Consider the following 21,018-nt stretch of genomic DNA (forward strand, 5'->3'; position numbering starts at 1 on the left):
TTTACGTGTGTTCTGAAATGTTTTAAAACGAGTCATTGATTATATTGAATTGACTCCAAAGTTACAGTTAGAAACGGGATAAATGCGGCATACCAATTCGTATTCCAAAATAAATTGCCTCCTAACAATAAGTTTGCTAACGACATGGTTGGTCCTAATTACAAGTTACGCAATTTTCACGCATTGCAATTTTATAACCATAATTAAAACGATAAAACGCGACATTGAACAAGAGATAAAGCTTTACATATTTTCTCATCCGTTAAACATTGATTCCCGGCCACACGCACACAACTAGCAGCGGCGTTCAGACCGCGTTCAGAGATAGTGTCATATCGGGTGGGCGGCATTATGGTGGGGGGTTGGTAGAGGGGGAGGCTACACTGTTATCGTCAGATAAGGCAGATATAGACCATGAAGCGCTCTGATGCAATCATTCACACTAACCCAGTTCTTCCGACCTCTGACAGGCAAAAGTTTTCCACGCATTATTGTACGTTGCCCTACTGTTGTTGACTTAGTCATTAGTAGGACAAACGCTGTGTTTATTTTTGGCAAAAGGTATCGTCGGGTGCAACAAAATTTAATCATTTCAATTCGGATTCCACGAATTCTCTCGATTAGATTAGCCTATTCCTGGAAACCATTTGATGGATATCGTTTTACTGTTGTTTGCTTATCTATTTGATGAAACTATCTTGATAGCTACAATTTGAGCATTGTGTGATTCTCGATGGAGCTTTTCAAATTTGTGTTTGTCATGTTGCAGGTGTAATTTGGTGGTCATCTTCTGTCCAAGACTGCTACTGAAACTACGCTAAGCCCCCGTACATTCCGCGCAGAGCACCAGTGTTCATGCGATCCCCCACACCCAGAGATCTGCAGTGATAGCGAACACACATACAGACAACATGCACATAGAGGTTCAAGTGGCGCTCAACTTCGTCATCTCCTACCTGTACAACAAGCTGCCGCGGCGGAGGGTCAACATCTTCGGCGAAGAGTTGGAGAAGGCTTTGAAAGACAAATTCAGCGGCCACTGGTACCCCGAGAAGCCCTTCAAGGGGTCGGCCTTCAGGTGTCTGAAGACCGGAGACCCCGTGGATCCCGTGCTGGAGCGCGCCGCCAGGGAGAGCGGGGTCCCCATCCAGGACATCCTGGAGAACCTCCCACAGGAACTCGCCGTCTGGGTGGACCCCGGCGAGGTCTCCTACAGGATCGGCGAGAAGGGCGCCGTCAAAGTCCTCTTCAGCGAGGCGACCGACGTCCACGAGGACAACTCCGCCGACAGGGAGGTCAACAAGACCTTCAACCCCGAGGCCCAGTGCTTCAGGCCCATAGAGGCCGTGGGGGCCGGACTGGGAAGCCTCAGCCTGTCCCCCAACAAGCCCGCCAGCCCGTTCCCCGTGAGCGCGGCGCCCTCGGCATCCACATCTCCGGCACCCCCCAAGACGCCGCCCAGCCCCGCACCATCCTTCATGCCGCGACCAGCGCAGCCTCTCACCTTCACTACAGCCACCTTCGCGCAGACCAAGTTCGGCAGCACCAAGCTCAAGACCAACAGCAAGAGGGCGAACAGGTTCGTTGCTTTACATTATGTTTTCAAATGTAGATGTATATAGGTCTGAAACAAATTAGTTTCTTCTGAGGTATTAATCAAAACACATTTGTATCGAAATAAGTAATTACCAGAACCAGAAGACCTTTTAGCGTTGGAAATTAGTTTGAGATCTAAATTGCTTTCAATGACAAATTTCAAACTCCTTTCAGCCACCATTTTTAATTCTTAATTTCTTAATTTTGGGACACTTGACTCTTATATTAAACGGTTAGCTATTGTCATAAAATTATTACATTCTCGTGACTTGAAAATGATTCAAAGTGATTCAAACCGGCCATGATTCGGTGTTTCATACCAGTGTGGGACACTATATCAGGGAATTTGAAAAGCTCGACGGGTTGTTGAAGCTCCGAAGAGTATTTCTGGAGAAGATGGCATACCAAACTTGACACCGTTTAGGCCACGTGTTGCACGTGCCAGGTGGAATGTAGGGAAGACTCGGTCTAGATATAGACAAGGAAGTGGCGGGAAGCCATAGAGGCACGTGCCCTTTCAGCCCTTAAGTAAAGGGGTTACTATACTTCCCCCAAGTTACTTTATTCCAACAACGTTTATTAAATATTAATACAAAAACGATAGTTTGGATTTCTCCAGTTAGGGCAGTATATATTAGTTTGAATTTTAAGTTTCACAATTAATTATAACACTGAGTAAAGTAGCTACTCTTATCCGTTCCAATATGGTTGGTCAAGTTAATAGAGTCGTCTATGATTGCTACTGTGAATTAAATCAGCATATGATGGAAATTTTGTTGGTGTTCTGAACAATGGATGGACAGTCAGACCTTATATGGATGACGAATTGTTGTGGCCTATTTTACTTTCATTTTTTATGGATCCTTTAACTTATGAGAATAGTTCTCAATATTTAGCCAGTTATTGACTAGTGAGAACTTATTGAGTGCATGCAAACATTTATGTAATGTGTATTTTTTCAAACACTAAACTTTCCGAAACCTGGAGACATTCCTTCTATGTGTTCCACATACTTTCGGCCAAATAATACGAGTACCGCCATATTTCCGTTCCTCTTTTTGTAGTTAGAAAGGCATTTTATGCAGATTCGATTTTTCTATCGCCTGGTTTATTGTAGATTTTTCCAACTTGGAAGAACTGCCATTTTAACCACGTGCTATATGAAAAGTTAGGACTATAGTACAGTATTACCAAATAGGGATTGCAACTGAAGGGACAGGTAGTCGCCTCGCACGCACGCAGCCCCACACTCACGAGCGCAGGGGATTGGGGCCTTACTGATAAGACTAAGCATGAACAAGCAATACCCAGTGACAATTTCAGTGTTATAAGTTGTTTGTTACTTTAGAAAACAAAACAACAACAAAAACATAAAAAAACAAAATTACAAAAAAAACAAAATCACTAAAAAAATCACAAAAACAAAATTCAAAAAATACAAAATTACAAAAAAATCAAAATTTCCAAATTGTTTTTTTTGTAATTTTTTCAAAATTACATTAAAAATTTGGGTTTGATTGAGGAAGTGCACTAGGTAACCAGTATGGTGGAGACACGTCCAGTCTAATCGCATGCATTGTGTATATACGTTTGCGTGTATATAGGTCTAATTGGGCCTCCGCGGCAATCACTATTTGATAGTACTATAGTTCTTGATTTTACTCTGGTATCTCACTGTATCTTCGGTTGCAGGATGTCCCCGACGGAGTTCTCAAACTACATCAAGCAGAGGGCGATCCAGCAGCAGATGCACCACCCCCCTACCTCACCCGGGGGTAGGTCCCTGTCGCCCGCACATCACCCGGCACCGCCGGACTACTTCTTCACCCAGTCGGGTCCCGGCTACCACTACCCCCACTCGGGATATCCCCACTTGCCTGATCTCTACCATCCCAAGTTCCCGTCCTCCTACCTCGAGCCCGGATCTCAGTTCTACCCGCCCGTGCCGCCCTCCACCCCCGGCCCCGGCCCGCTGTCACAGCCGCCCCAGCCCTCCGACAAGCAGCAACTCCTGGACAGCATCAACAGCTTCGGTCTAGCCTCCTACCCGGCCGGCCCATCCCAGTACCAGCACCTGCTAGTAGCCAACTAACCTGACATACAAGTATTATAGTAATTGTTATTGTTTTCTTTTTTAATTAATTCGAAAAATTAAAAAAACCTACCTTTGTAAATTTTATATATATCCGATTTTTTAGTGATTTTTATATCTTCGTCAGAATGACGTTAAATTAGTTGAATTGTTAGGAATAAATTCGGTATAGTGAGCCACATGTTATAGTGTGAACCAGCCTTTATGAGGAGCCCGGGTCACAGGCTGCCCGGTGGCACGCTGTCTCCCTCATCCCATCCGTCATCCGACATCCGTCATCCGTCTCCACCCCGCCCCGACTTGGATAGCTTGCTTCGCACGCTACCCCTATCCCCCTCACTAGTGTAGTTTGTTGCAAATAAGATTAGCGAAACAATGTTCTCAGACTATTGTACAAAAAGTAAAAAACCGTCTTCAAAAACAAAAAAATTGTCACGTTTTGTAAAATTCGTTCACGACTTGTCATCCGGTAGAAAATAAATTAGAGTAATGAAAATTCCGCATTCTCATTGTAGTTATAAATGTTATTCTTTTCGATGAATTATTATAGCATTTCTTAGTAATAGATCTCTGGGAAATATCACGAAATGACATTGAATCTTTAGTGCTTTCATTCGAATCGCATCTGAAATTTAACAAGATTTTTTTTAAATTTTAAAACGCAATTCTGTAACTGCAACTGAATATTACACTATACAATGTACCGAGCCTGATTCTAACCTAGTCCTACAATTTTACCCTCTCGATGTTGGTACGCCTGCCGATATTCCCGACTCACAAAGGCTATTCACGATCCCCCAGTATTTCTCAAGCTAGGATAATTTTGTACATCAATTTTATATTCTCTTTTGTACTTTCTGTAATAATTTAATCTCGGAATATTACATTTTGATGTTTTCACTCCACAATAACAGACGACTGTAAGGCCCGTCTCTGACCATGACGGGCCCCAACACTTTCCTCTAGTTCTGTCTTTGCAGCATTTTAGTCCCGCTTCACTGTGTCTAGACCGTATATAATGTAACTATAAGACTTTGGAAAGTTCTATTTCAACATTTACTTTGTACTGGAAATGTAATCAAAATTGTTAGTTTATCGTTTTGTAACTTTTTTATTTAGACTTTTTTACTCGATGTGTTGCAGTATACCTCTTGTACCGTGTAACTAAATATATCGACTAGATTTCTTTTTTTATTTAAAACATAGATGAAATAAAATTATGTTAGTAGGTAAGTAAATCGTTAATATTTTTCTAATTTTGTAATAAAATAGTTGTGTTAACTAAATAAATAAGAAGAAATAAAGTACATACTCAAGATGTGTGAAACTAGTCATACGGTTCTGATGGAGATTTGGCAGCTAAGGGTGGAAGTGAGGGTGGGCCTGGGCAGCGGCTTCCCTGCGTGTGTGCGTGCGTGTGTGGACGTGTGCGTGTGTGGGCTGGTGCGTGTGCGTGTGCGCGTCAACAACGAGTCATGCATTGCGCATGCGCTGTGACTGCGCGTGCGCGTGTCAATAAGCGGGTTCCGAGAAAGGCTGTGGTGTCCGGGGTCAAACCCCGATGTTGCTACTACTGTATGTGATGTATGTACTACTTATCTAATGTTGGTATCACTGTCAGGTGGCCAGTGCCACTATAATCGCCCGCCGCTGCCCGGCCGCCCAGCCAGATTGTAGGGGCTGTGGTCGCGCAGGGGTCTCCCCCGTTCATAATCTTCAATGTGATCGTTATTTGTAGACCTTAACTTCTTACATATTATATATTTTTTATTAAAAGTGAAACTGCACTATGTTATTCTTGCATGAAGTATATAATATATTATAGATTCATTTAATTGATACAGAAATGTTTGTACTTTAGTATTTTTGTACTGTAACTATCGAAGATGCTGTATAAAGTAGTGTTTAGATTTATATAGATTTTAAAGCATTACTAGTTTACAATAAACGTCGTGGTTGTGTTCCTTTTTCACTGATTTTCACCGACACTGTTGAAGAATCTAGTTTTGGTAGAATTTAGTTGCTTTATTTGTTTACATTTTTTTATCGCCTGGACTATGCAAATACATTTAAATGTCCTTCTACGAGTGCAGTGCCGAGGGAGTCGTTAGTGTACGTGTTTGTTTGGGCGTTGCCCGTTGTTTTATATGCGAGGGGCCAGGGACCAAGTCAGCGGGTCGGGCCCGCTTGTCAAAACGCCATTAAAATAAAGTGACTTATTGTGTCTAAATTCGCCGGATCAGATAAAATCAAAACTGTTTCCAAATTTATACTTGAAAACACAAATCACTTTTTTATGTTTTTCATTTTTTTATTGATAGTATTTACTTTTTTATTTTTTTAAATATATAAAATACCATAAATATTGCATGACAGTCTTTGTTAAAATTGGAAAAACAACGATCTACAGGTCCTGTATAATGGTGCTTCTTCCATTGGTATTGGGTTAATCATTTTATTTCAAAAACAAAACGTCATTAATTTGGCCAAATTATAAACCTGTACACTTATAAAAGACATAAAACGATAACAGACCTCACGGAATTTTAATTTAGACGAGTGCTAAAATTTCCCATTGAGATCTAACTAAATTTACTCATCCAAACACATTAATGTGTCATTCACATTAGATAAAACAATTATTTTCTTATAATTACATTTCAAAAATTGATAATTTGGAAGATCAACGAAATAGCGACAAGCGGCGCTCAACCCGATAACTTGGCCCCGGCCGACCGCGGTAGTGTGGTGGTACATGGTACATGGTACACGGTACACGGTACATGGTACATGGTACACACACGAGCGGTCACCAACTGGTGTTGCAAGTTACCTGAATTGTTTCAAATCTTGTTGGCCTACAAGTATATGAACAATTCTTCACACAAATATCTATATTTTGTTTGTTATGTTTCATATATTATTTTTATTTAAGAGTTTATAGCTTGAAACGTGTTGTTAATATTTTTGTATGAACGTCTTTTTATCACTTTTGTCACATTGATTTATCTGTTGAAATAAAATTTGTAAGTTAAACATTTCGTTTTCTTTTGTTTGCGTCCTGATTTCTTTTCGTTGTTTGTTTCTTTCTTTTCACCGGCTGGCTGTCTTTTAATAATGGTGTTTGTTACGGATGATTTTTTTTAGATTCGTTACTGGTTTACAAAGGTGTAACAGTTGTGTGTTTAATGAAATAATTAAAAATGCTACACAACGAATTCAACGGTTAAATTTGCGAACTTGTTTTGATCTTTTTGGTTGAACTTGGATAGTAGAATAAACTGACTTTGTCGATCTATGTATCTTGATATGCACAAATGCTCGACAATCAAGGCAAAAAGGAATTAGTGTCGAATTAGTCCTAAATCATATTGGAAATAAATTTAATTAAATTATTATCACTGTGTTTCTAAGAGACAGCCAGCGTCTCTTTTGAGTGTCTTTTCCTTCATTTTTCACTTGTCGAGGAATTTCTTAAATCACATTACAGTCTTCCAGTTCATCAAATATTCATTGTTTTGATAACAGAAATGTTCCGTTGATTAATTTATAATTTAAAGGATAACAGAGTAGTTACGTACTGCCGTTACGTAACAGTGACAAATGCACGTGATAATCCTGTGTAACAGGTCCAATACCCTGTTGTAACAGGTATTGGAGAATGGTTGTTAGTGGTGTAAAAGGATCAAGCTCAGTTTAACTACAAACAATACATTATACCTCGTTTTTGTGGGTACTTTGCATTAAAGTATTTAAGCAATTCCTCGACAAGCATACTTCTTTACTTGTACTTATTTTCACTCGAGTTCGCTGTAAGTTTTCTTGAAGTAAGGTTGCAGTTACCATGTTTAGCGTGTCTAGGTGTACTAAGGGTTACTAAATTCGCCCTCCCATATTTTGACAGCTTCTCGGTGTTTCTTTGTGTGAAAACTTTTCTATAAGTGTTAGAGATGAGCTCCGCTAGGCCTAATACTTGCATGCACTACACTGTGTCTAGGTGTCCGCCCCGCCTATGAAGTGTATAAATGTGAATAAACTATATATGTATATACATATACTTTTTCATAATGTTGTAATGAGGTTGCAGGTTTTTAAGTTTATATTAAACTGGTTTCGCGTATTCATAACACTTGTTGTTCTTTCTTCACCTACGACGCTACAATTACACTTCAGTGGGAGAGTTGCCTTTTTGAGTGCAACTATTGTTTGCTATTTGCCATCATTATATTTTATAAAATATATAACAACGTTTCGAGGATTGAAATCTATCTTCTTCTTCAGGTAAGGAAAAAATTAGTACTAAAAAAGAAGAGAGAGAAAACAAATTCTTTGTTTTAAGTTCATTATTAACTATGGAACTTTTGACAGGATAACAGGATTTCAGAGATTTGCCATCGTTATATATTTTACAAAAGGTATAACACAACGTTTCGAGGATTAAAATCTATCCTCTTCTTCAGGAGATGTAATAATAGGTCAATTAGAAAAAAAAACAGAGAAAGAAAAGTGGTCAAACATGAATTCTGGGTTAAAGTTTGTTATTGACGATGGAAGTTTTGAAAGGATAACAGGATTTCAGAGACTTGCCATGGACATGTTAAAAACCTGTGGTAGATCATACACCGATGGGGAAATGTCACTTTTTATGTAATCAGAAGTTTGCCATCGCCAAGCGTATTAGTCTAGATATAAGTACAAAACATACTAAAAAACTTCAATCACACGTAATAATTGAAATAAAGATTACCACGTCCAAAATTGTACACATACAATTTTGTCTGTTACATTTCTATTACATTATTTTCCCAAATTAACTTACAGAACAACTTATTATAATCTTCATTTCATGAAACTACTAATTTTGTCCATTTAGGCAAAAAATTGGTTTGATAAGTTGTAAAATCCATACTAGTTTTCACATGGATTTTTTTGCGATGCTGAAAATGTGGTTAATGAATTTGTCTTGGAATTTCCACGTGGTAAAATCATTCATAAACGTAATAAATATATTTAATAGTAATTTACACTATTCTTAAGCATACTACAGGAATGTTACTGATAACAACACTAACAATTAGAAATTTCCCAATTTTAAACCCCATGCATTGTGACAATTTCTTAGAATTAATTAATACTCCACAAATCGAAATACATTTCTAGAACTCTACTACGCTGTTGGGACTAATGAAGTCATTGTTGTATAAATGATGTTGAAGGTTTGCAAATAGCGGCGAAGGGACTGATAAAAAATGTAATAAACTGTAGTTTCCTGGAGGAACAAAAATGTTACCGATGCGTATCTAGCCATCCCATTAATTTATTGCTCGTTGTATGTCTTCCGAGATTGTAGGAAGGACGGAAGGGCCTTCCTCTTCTACATTTCAAGATCGAGTTGGCTATGCATTTTTGGGTTTATCATCCTTCGCCCAAATGGTATAAAGGTGGCACATAACTTATGTAATGTTAAAATACCAAATCAATAATACAATAATACATTCCAATTATAGTAATTATTGTTCATAGATTTGTATATATTCTTTGTTTGAAGGTTATTTTTGACGATGGAAATATTGTGAAGGAAACAGGATTTTTCCGGACATTTGCCATCGTTCAGTGAAACAATAAATCAGTAACACTACGTTTCGAGATCTGAAATCTGATCTCTTATTCAGGTAAAAAACGTAAAATCCATACTAGTTTTCACATGGATATTTTTGCGATGCTGAAAGTGTGGTTAATGAATTGGTCATGGAATTTCCACGTGGTAAAAGCGTTCATAAACGTAAGAAATGTATTTAATAATAATCTACACTATTCTTATATGCGGTTGTATATATTCCATATTATTTTACAAACACAAGGTCTAATTCCCATTTTCACTGCCGTTGTCTTTAACATTACAGCATCCATCTGAGTTAACTTTCGAAGGGAACAGGAATGCAGTGGTAAAATCGGCTGTCGGTGGATAAAAAATTGTGAAGGTAACGTTGTAATTGTGTTCAAATTACGGTACACTGGAATCAGGATTTGGAAAATTTATAGGGTTTGGACATTTGCCATCGTTATATGTTTATAAACACAACGTTGTGAGGATTGAAATCTATAACTTCATCAGGTAAGTATATAATTTATTCGTGAAATAAGAAAAAGATCAAGAAAAGGAGTCACCCTGAAAACTGCTTGGAGACTTCGTGTCTTTACCTAACTTTAAACAAAGAAACGATTTGGAAGTTACCATTTCATACAAAAACAATATTTAACCAAGGAAAGTAGTAATATGACAAAGTCACACATCAACTCAAGTTCTTATCAGCTATAGACAGTATATTAATAACAAGCTCACTCTGTCAGCTTATAATGTCGTGAGATTGTAGACTTAATTTATAAATATATCCTTCAGAGGCGCCAATGAAGAAGGGCTAATTCTTAAGTTATTAACTAAAACGTTAAATTAAATTCACTTTTTTAAATGTTTGAAGTTTAAAGTTAAAATATATGCCACATGCAAAATTTAAATATATCACTCATCACCTTCAAACCCTATCAGTCTTGAAAGTCTTTGAGGTCTCAGAAACCCTGGTGGATAATTCCTCCATGCCAGAATAAAATAGTCACACAATCCATGACAGTCAACTAGCAGCTAACGCCATTAACCACGCAAGTGGTCTGAATATATTGATATTACAAGATTCATATTTTCCTCTCTTACTTTTACAGTTTCCTCAGTCCCATTTAACTGTAACTGTATCAAAACTGCACTGAGAAATAAAATCAAAAAGAGGACCAAAAGTTGATAAGTTTTATCCGAGGGCACGGTTTTTTATTAGATATCGTAAGAGTTTTATAGGCTTGGTCTAAGCTGATTTAAATTTATACTACTCCTAAACTCAACTTTGTTGAAGAAAGAATCAACCCAAAGAATCTTTTATCAACCTCATTGTGAAAAAGCCTTCTTCAGTCAAGATATATTAAATTGAAACTGGCATAACCAGCTGTGCAAGTCTGCCTCTGAAGTGTGTAGAGGGGAGGCGAAGCTACCTCGTGATTGGCTGGAGCTCAACCAATCAGTGATTAATATAACTTTTCAACGCAGGCTACCAACATTTGGATAATCTAACACTGTAATAATCTTTATTCCTGGATTATTTCTAAGCTTGATCTATTATGTGAATCTAAATTTTATTTATATACATGACAATTGAATCTTAGGACGACTTTAACCAAATTTGGCATACCGTTACTGAGTGAGTTATTTTTCTGTGTACATGGTGATCGGAAGCCACCTTCGGGGGGCGGCCCGTAAGGGGTGAGAATACAACCTTTAATGACAGCCTTAAAAGTATTTAAATTCAGTTAAGTTTGAGACATACATAATGTTAAAGGTTTATTCTTTGTTTGAGGTTTAATTTTGACAATGGGAAGATTGTAAAGGAAACAGGATTTGCCGGACATTTCCCATCGTTCAGTGAAACAAAAAAAATCATTTAAATCAGTTTAAGGATCTAGTTAAACTGAAAACAATGCCACAACAAACCGGACTTGAAAAGGTTGATCCAGCCGGAAGAAATTGCTGTTTAAAGTTTTAAAATACATTGTACATAAGAAATATATAATACTATACCTGTTACATGCTGGAGATAATACTTGTTTGAGTAAACTACTGCATTTTGAATGCATTCTTGTGGAATACCTTGTGTTTCCTGTGCTATCCTATGTCTGAGTTCGATCAGATCTGTAGGCTGAGTTTGATAAACCATGTCTTTGAGGTAGCCCTATAAAAGTAGTCAATAGTAGTTAGGTCAGGAGAACGAGCCGGCCACTCAATCGTTCCACATCTTTCAATCCACTGGAGGTGTACTGGTGTTCATTTTAGTGTGCTCACTTGAACACCATAGTGTGCTCCGCCTTGTTGGAAAAAAGATTTTGGAAGTCTTCGCCAAGACTAGCTTATAGAATAGAAACTCTCATTCTGAAATCTGTCATTTTGAAACATATCTTGATACTTGTTGGAAATTACATTTCCATCAATGAACAATGGTCCCATAATTGAATTGCGTATTATAACTGATCATACAATAAGTTTTTGGGAATGTTATGTGTGACACTCTAACGCCAAGTGTGGGTTAACATTATCATCCCAATATCGGTAGTTATACCTATTAACATGGCCATCAGTATAAAATTCGACTCATGTAAGAATACAATATCGTCAAAAAGTATTTTGCTTTGGCCAATTCTATTCATAATTTCACAGAATACCACCCGACGATCAAAATCGTCTTCGCTCAGTTGCTGCAAAAGGTTAACAAGGTATGCTTTGAGATTGTGATGCACACCTAACCGATTCATTTGGATTTTCAATGAAAGACTGAACAATGTCTACTAAGCCGTCTTCGTCTGTCACACTAGTTGGTCATCCACGATCTGACAAGATCCTTAACACCACCAGTTTTTAAAAAGCGGGCAAATTCTGTATTGTGCAGGTTTTTAAAGTAGAATTCCTTCCAGGAAAGGTATTACTGAATACATCTCTAACTTCTGCATTTGGTCTTACATTATCACCCCAACCGAGCATTAATTAAAGTGTAATTCTCTCACACTCACTAAGCGACATAGCTGAATATAAAGAACTTTGAAAATCTCTGTTAAAACTTGTAACTTACAGTAACAGGATATGGCATACAGCGACTGCTGTTATATGAGTGCAACTGATGACAGAGATAACAGGAGATAACAAGAGATAACAGACCACTGTGGGAAACTCCTGTGAATAGGAATAGGACTACTACTTTCATTTAACAGAATACTTCATTTTAGCAGCAGGTATTTATGATTACGCTAAGCACACTGCCAGAAGGCCGGAGGATAACATTTTTAACAACTACTTTGAATTTAGTTAATTCAAATTAAGTATCACTTTCAAATTGTAACAGGTACACAGTATTAGTTATTTCTATTGTGCAACGTATTGAAAATTTTTTAAACTTTAGACAGCGATTTCTTCCAACTGGATCAACCTTTTGAAGTCCGGTTTACGGCATTGTTTTCAGTTCTACTAAACCTTTGAAATGATGTACAACTCAAAATGTGCTGTAATTAAAGATTTTATAACAATCAGATTAGCACAAAATAAAATTTCTTTTTTACTTAAAACCATTCATATCAAGAACAAAATTAATTGAGATATTTTAGATTAAATTGAAACTAAACACGTTACAATGAATATAAAAAAATTACAAATGCTATTAAATTATGAAAATAGATCTTAAAATGTATTGAAATAATGCAAGTTGAAACAAAGTTCAGGTAAATCGACTGAATATTGTACCAACCAAACCACATAGTTTAGTATAACAAATGTAATAAATTCTTTACATTAAGTGTTTATTATAATATTGGGCTCATTCCCAAAACATGTCAGTATTAAAAACGAAATGTTTTCAAGTCTGTTTTGTTAGATTTAAACATAATTTGAAATAAAAATAGTTATAACTATAATAATAAATATACGAACTACTTTTAAAGTCAACAGAAGCTGTTATTGCGAGAAGAAATGCTAAGGTAATTCCAACATTGAATTATACTGTGATTTGCGTATCGTGTTGGAAAATCACTTAGTTCCGTGTTTAGGAAAATAAGTTCCTTTGCACAATTTATCAAACTCTGATACACTACGTAGTCTTTAAATAGGATTGAGAATCGATATAACTGTTATTAAAAAAACTAAATTACTCAGTGTTACAATATACTCCGAATCACATATTTGCTGAGCGTTAGCGAAGCTTATCACTGGGGGACTGGAAAATGTGAAAATGGAAAATGGAAAACAACCCTCTTCATGCAATGCCATCTTTTGGTGATCTTTTATGTACATTTATTATTTAAATTCAGCTATGAAATGAAATGAAATGAAAATTCTCTTTATTTTTTCAGGCGAAGTTAGGACTACATAGTCCTTTCTTACACTTAACCTGAATGCAACCTAATGAACAAAAATGTGAATGCAGCATGTGGCAAGATATCTCGAGGAAGATTTCATCTGCAGAAGTTTTTCAAGAAGTTATATTTTTACATAGACATCGCTGATTTCTTTGATGGAATTTGTCTGAGCCTCATCGAAGCCTATCACTCAGTAGGCTGACACAGTATATATTTTTTATGACGGGGAGATGTAAAGATTTCTTTTCTGTACGATTGTTTGCCTGTCTTTCTGTACGAGGACATCTCGAGAACAACATGAGCTGTAGACGTGCTAATATGCATGTAACAGCAGCAAAGTCTCTTACGCAACACGCAGTGGTTTACAGGTGAGCAGATGTGAATAATGAGGAGTTTCAAATTAACACAGTCTATGGCAAAGTTCAAAATCAACGAAATGTAGGCTAAACAACACTTAAATGCGTGTACACTATGGAGGGGTAAAAAATGGGCCAAAGTTTTAATCAGTAAAATCTCGATTTTTCAATCAATACCTTTCAATCTATCAGTACTATTCAATGACTTGATCGTAAATACATCGATTATGTTTTTTATCGTTTGTCGTATGACTTGAGTGTATAGGTACAAATTAATATGTACCTGTCTAATTATATAAAACAAAATATAACAAATTAATACAACTAAACAAACTTTTTGAATGTCCTTAAAGAAAAAAACAGGTTCAACAAACAGGTTAATATAATTTAATACCTTGTTTAATATCATGGACATTTTAGATATCGAAAGGAAAAGAGAGAAATTAAACACAAAAGAAGAATTACATATTTATATAAATTGTAATAAATATCCTCATAACATTTTAAATAGTAATCTGAAAAATTAGACAAACCCAACTTTTGAAAAAAATAAAATATTAAATACAGATTACTAATCGAAAATTACAACTGTGTCATTTAAATTTAACATATGTTTAAAAGGTCCACATGTGTATATTATAATTGTTTATTATTTATTTATTTAGAGGTTAATGTACACTGGTGATGGTTAAAAACCAAAACACGTGTATGTCAATAAAAAGATTTTTAAAGGGGTTTTAGTTACTTTTCATTACATTAATAAATTCTGGTTATTTCTGAAGGGTGTAAATGAATATTTGTATGTGTTCAGAAAGTTGGGAATTTCTTCATTGCAAATATACAGCACTCGAAACTTAACAAACCGGAAAAAAGTCATTATGTTGACAGATTTAAAATAGGGTTGCATGATTCACGGCTCCTCATCTGCACGATAATTCGAATATACCACTTCTGTCGTAGAGTAAATATAAGTATTGCTTCTGCAGTGGTCATGAAGACTAAGGTTATAAAAACGAAAGCTAGGTAGTTCTGCTTAGATTATGAAGTGTCTTTGTTGTACAAGCCTCTTTTTGGCCTATTTACGACTTCAACCAAATATTTAAGACGTAAATGTTGAATCTTTTTTTGGGTTTTGTTTATGTTTCTCAGGACAAAAAGGTAAGAAATTGCACTTAGTCCTAAAAGGGCATTTGCGCTACTTCTGAGTGACAGGATATTCTGCATGGGTACGGTTGGAGGTAGGAGCCACCACCTGTCAAGATCTATGAGTAAGGATTTTGGGCATTAATCATGTCTGCTTGGAAAAGAAGAAATCAGCTCTACACCAGACCCTACAGTGAATACAGGCAGGGGGTGGCACGCCCTTATGCCAAGGCTAGCAACAGCGCTAAACACTTAAGAAACCCCACCAACTCCAACAGTCATCTCCCTCAGTAGACTAGACTTCTGTATATATTCTTGCATCAAACTATCTCTCTATTTAAGGTTAGTTACGTGCCACTCCTGGACATCCATAGGTTGTCCAGAGTTGTGACACATACGGCTGGAAAGTATAAACCAGCCAGAAGCTAACCCTCCTGGGGGATGTTGGATCTTTAAAGAAGTATAACTCTCATTTGGTCTTAATTCATGCACCGCTTCTTAATTCTTTATCTGCCTAGACTTATTTATTTTATTTCCAACGGTATACCATTTTACAATGTTAGAAAAAAGAAAGAAAAAATCCTACAAGATAGCTACCACTAGTTTAAAGTTCATGCAATCTTCACATTAACAGTGTGAATGTCTTACACACTAGAAACAAAAACACCATAATTTTATCCAAAATATAGAAAGGAAAATATAGCTATAATATGTGTATTTGAAATATACAGGCCCAAAAAACGAGCAAAAAGATCTCATGTAAGTATCAAGTTTTGAAGCAGAATTTAGAACAAACAACAATAACACTAAAGGAAACTGTGAAAAATACGGTAACAGCTTAACAATTATACAACAAGAATAGACTATGTAGTGTAATAACAATAATATACTTTGAAGTGGAAACCGTAGTTTGTGCAATTTATATCAATATTCGCTTCTATATCACGCCAAGATCAACACCGCGGCAGCAACTATGTTAAAAAGGGGCTTCATGTTAAAAACTCCACATCTGGAGATATTTCGCAGCCGATTCTCTGCATCTTAGGTGTTACGCTGTTTTGTCTGAAGAGCGTATGCAGTTTTTGTAGCCTCACGAAAAGACGTGGAAACACAAGAGGTTGACTATAGGTATTCACATGTAATGCCTGAAGAGCCTTAAAAGAACACATGCTATGTAGTCTTAATTAGTATCCCTGTTTTTAGTTCTACTCGGTTATTTGCCTAGATTTGTGGAACCACATCATGTTCTACTTAAATTTAAATGGGCTAAAACGTCTGTTTATTACGAGTGACGTATTTTCGTCAAGCCGCGTAGTAACCGCAGAGGGGAGTTGAGGGGAGTGGGGGGAGGCCATCACGAGATCCTACCGAGATGATGGATGGCGGGATGAATAAAGCCCACTTAAACGTTTTACTTCATGCCATAAATATTCACAATACTCGCTTGTCTCAGTGTTTGAAGAAGACCTGCCCCAAGGTCGGCACATGCAAAGCGGAGCTAATAACGTTGCGACATTGTGCGCATGCGCGCCCTGCCCCACGTTGGCAACACTGCTACCTGGAACATTACGTTCGCGATTGAGTGCTTCTCAGCGTGCACACGAAATGGTTATTGAGTTGTTTTGTTACCCGGGCAACTTTATTGGCTGAGCGTTAGCGAAGCCATCATTTGAAGGAATTTGAGAATCGACATAACTGTTATTAAAAAACTAAATTACCTGTTAAAATATACTCCGAATTATTTTTATTGGCTGAGCGTTAGCGAAGCTTATCACTGTGGGGCTGGAAAATGTCATTTCTGTTTGTCTGTCTGTCTGTCCATACGGTCTTTAGTTTGCATTAAAGTTCGCATTAAACTCCATAGGATGTCCATATGATTTAGCTGAGCGTTAGCTAATCTTTACAAATTGGTCTTATGAACAACCATGATGGCAGCGAGGAAATTATAGAGTAAATACATTTTTAAGCAAGATGTGTAGATGTTGTACAATTAAGTTGCATTTGTGATCAGTACCATGTAATATATCAGAAATGCGATTTTGTTATTGGCTGAGCATCATCGAAACCTATTATATGAGGAGCTGGAAGAATTTCATATCTGTATGTCTCCACGATGTCTACAAAATGAAGTGGCCGATAGATTTAACATTTTGCATGAAGTTTTATTTATATATAGGCGACACTGAGTTGGATGATGGTGCAAGTTAGCCTACTCTATTGGGTTTAATTGAGCGTTAGCATTTTCACAACGGTCTTATCAGTAACCATGATGGCAACGAGTATAAATTGTATAAATAAATAAAGTATTGTATAAATAAATGTGTGAACACGTTTAGTACAATCGTATGCTATTTTAACATGTGGTATATTGAAACATTTATATTACTCATAAAGTGAAAATAAACAAAACAATACTATGAAAACAGAAGTTTAAAGTTAGTCACAAGGTCTGATTTCAGCGCGCTCTTGCTTTATAGTACCCACCCAGCTCACAGGAACGAAAAGTCTATTAACTTGTTAGAATGAGACATAGTAACGCATGTAATGGGGTTAATTTGTTCGGAGGTCATTAAGATTTCCGTTTCGGTTTCTCGGAATGTTCACTACTCTGTTGTATCGATTTATTTCTTTATAGACAAAATAGTTGTGTCCCTCTAAGCGATTTGTCTGAGCATTAGCAAAACTTATGACTTAGGGTGACCTCAATATGGAATGAGCTATAAATTTGCATGCACTTCAGTGACATGTTGCCCTGCCTTGTTTTAAATAGCATTAGTTCCAAAAAGAACCTGAACCACAACGCGTGTAGTTTAAAACCCACAATACTAAACTAACAAAAAGTTTGGGATTAATGTGAACATTACATTGGTTGAGTGGCATTTCTAATAACTCTGTTATTGTCTATAAGCAATTTTAGTATTGTTTCGCTATATCCAAACATGCAAGACTACAATATGTTACTAAAACACACCAAAACTATAATTAGAATAATAATTGTACTAACCATTAAAAAATATTAATCATGTTTTGCTTTTTGATAGCAATTTTCAAAATGTTTAGCCAATTAAATGGATGAAAACAGCACAAGCGTAAAACAAAGCCCAGGAGTTTTGCACAATTCATTTAAATTTGGTTTTGAAAAATAAAGTATTTGAACGCTAAATAACTCTACGAAAACCTCATATAAATCATTATAAATGTATAAATTTCAGATGTAGTGACTTAGTTTTTAAACAGAAAGACGTTGTGCTATTTTGACGAATTTGTTTTAATTTAAATTTACGCTTTATAAATTTCACTAAACCATGCAACCAACGATACCACAAAGTTTTGCAATCTATCGAAGTTTTGATTAACAGTCACCTTACAAAATAAACCAATCCGAAAATATAAGCATTTCCGTGGTTGGTATATTATTAGTCCTTTTCTGGCATTTTATGTCAGAAGTTATTTACAGAAGATATCTATGGGTTTTATCCCAACGTATAGACCTATGAAAGCAATCTCTTCTGTCACAGACAATCCTAAAACCTAGAAGGTACAGTAGATTACGAAGGGGAACTGAATTTGATAGCACGGGAGTCAAGCAGAGCTCAGTCAATGTGTCAAATTTGGATTGGTTAAAATGTCACAGTTCTGGACTTGAGTTCCTTTTCCGATGGTGTGTCTAATTAATTCTACTTGATCCTATCATCCATTAGTTTCCGATGTATTGTTAGCAATGAAAATAACATTTGAACATTATTATTGGTATTTACCTGAGACCCTCTTTGCGCCAATCTCACCCATTTGAATCCAGATTATAATTTCTCTACGGTTAGTGGTGCCTTGCACGACAGTATTTGACTCCTTACAACAGTATTGTAGTAGAATGTAGCAGTGGCGAACCCAGAAATCTTATATGGGGGATGTTCGAAACACCGGAAATTCGGGGGGGGGGTATGGAAAACTCCTCCACACTAACGAGGAGGGGGGTGCAAGGCAGGGGCCTACCCCCAGGAGAGTTTTAAAATATATATATATATATATATATATATATATATATATATATATATATATATATATATATATATATATATCTATAAATATAAAAATGAATGTTTGTATGTTTGTCCTTTATGGAATCGTGAACTATTGGACCGATCATGATGAAAATTTGTACGTATATGTATTTTTCCACGGAGAAGGTTTATAAGCTATGCCCATCCCTTTCCCGATTCAGGATTCCGCCCCACTGGTTACAGAAATACCCATAAGAAATGCATTGCAGCAAACATATGTTAACGTCTTTTCAAATTTTTAATCAGCTGTTCTTTGTAAACATATATTACACTTATAGTTTTAAAGCATAGAGTAAGCTTAAGAGAAACGACAAATTTTGTTTAAACTGTTTTTGCAATCACTGTTAAACATAGACTTTACTATCCAGATAATACAATTCAAATTTGACGTAAAAATTCACCTTTAACTGCAATATTTATTTAATATAAACCATGCTCATGCTTGATCAGAAGAGTAATGCAGATATCATAATTACTATCTTACGTTGGCTACAAATATAAAGAATGTTATAAAATCAACCTTAGTTGTTTTTTTTGACAGAAGTATGGTTCTCAAAACTCCGTGTGTACATATTCTCTCGATCGAGACAACAAAGCAAGCTCAATCGTGGCATCGGAGATATAACTAATTTAATCTAAAATTTATTATAGTAAAAAAAAATTTACTAAGTAATATAAGGACTTCGGTTCTTAAGATTTGCGTGCGAAGCCGTGGGTAACAGCTAGATAGAGGCAGGAATATGGTACATACCTTCATAATACGCCCAAGAGGCTCACGATGGAACGACTATCAATTATCTCAGCAATGTTTAGAATGTGATAGAAAAAGAATAAGTGAATATAGTGTACTGTTTTCAACGGGAAATTGCGTGCGAAGCCGCGGGCAACTTTTGCAAAAAATTATTGAAATGCGCAGCAAAGCGCGCCGGGCCCGCTAGTATATATATATATATATATAAATGAATGTTTGTGTGTTTGTCCTTTATAGACTCAGAAACTATTTGACCTATCATTATGAAAATTTGTATGAATATGTATTTTTCCATGTAGAAGGTTTATATGCTATGCCCATTGATGTAACTCACCACCCGGAGGCGCTGCAAAATATATAAGTTATCAAAGCGCCTGCATATTGTAAACTACAATTACGAGATAGTTGTGTATAATAACCACACACTATGTGAAGGCGCTAAGTTTTTATGGATATTTGTCTTTCAAATGAGTTTCTGTTTGGCCTCATAGCTTGAATGTTAGACCACTTTATTATTAAGTACATGCACGTGTACAATGGCTATAAACATACACTTTTGGCAGATTTTCTTGATAGTGTCAACAAGGTAAACTCTACATCGGTGTTGACAATATAATTCACTTGAACCAGAAGTGCTCATATACGAGCAAAGCTTACAACAAGCGTGCGAAGCCGCGGGGAACAGCTAGTTATGTTATAAAACCGTTAAAATAGAAATTAAAACTGAACTAATTAAAGGAGACCAAAGATTAGGCCAGAGTATATAAAGTGTACAGTAAAACCACTCTACTACAATCACCAGAATAAGCTTATACAGGGATAATTAAAATCTTCTCTAACAAATACAGTTTATATGAAGTGTATTTAACTGAAACAAAATTTAATCGTAACTTTAACAAAATATCGAACAAAATAGTTTAGTTTATGATTTAACATAAATCAAGAACAAGCTAGGTCTCAATGTCTACTCTCGAATAAAAAAAGTCCAGATATCCACAAACTAATAGGGCTGCAGTAGCGGGAGGTATATTAAATTTAGCATGTTTATTTCTGCGTTTCTAAATACTGTATCAGACTATT

The 21,018-nt window shown here is 36.3% G+C and overlaps 2 protein-coding genes across 2 annotated transcripts in view; one reads left to right on the forward strand and one right to left on the reverse strand.

Moving 5' to 3' along the window:
- Positions 1-21,018, reverse strand: part of LOC124367963 — a 443,446-nt gene that overhangs the window by 294,705 nt on the left and 127,723 nt on the right. The gene's annotated exons all lie outside the window — the stretch shown is intronic.
- Positions 912-6,726, forward strand: LOC124367960 (protein Tob1-like). Its single transcript, XM_046825194.1, has 2 exons — positions 912-1,579; positions 3,289-6,726. Exons 1-2 carry the CDS (start codon positions 912-914, stop codon positions 3,686-3,688), a joined length of 1,068 nt encoding a protein of 355 aa, XP_046681150.1. The 3' UTR covers positions 3,689-6,726.

Source organism: Homalodisca vitripennis, chromosome 8 (assembly GCF_021130785.1).
Source record: "Homalodisca vitripennis isolate AUS2020 chromosome 8, UT_GWSS_2.1, whole genome shotgun sequence".
In the NCBI taxonomy this organism is placed as follows: Eukaryota; Metazoa; Arthropoda; class Insecta; order Hemiptera; family Cicadellidae; genus Homalodisca; species Homalodisca vitripennis.

Bases quoted from the DNA above. Each gene is read 5' to 3' on its own strand.
- LOC124367960 (XM_046825194.1), top strand. From the start codon at position 912: ATGCACATAGAGGTTCAAGTGGCGCTCAACTTCGTCATCTCCTACCTG. The intron at 1,580-3,288 runs GTTCGTTGCTTT...CTTCGGTTGCAG, and splicing joins AACAGCAAGAGGGCGAACAG to GATGTCCCCGACGGAGTTCT.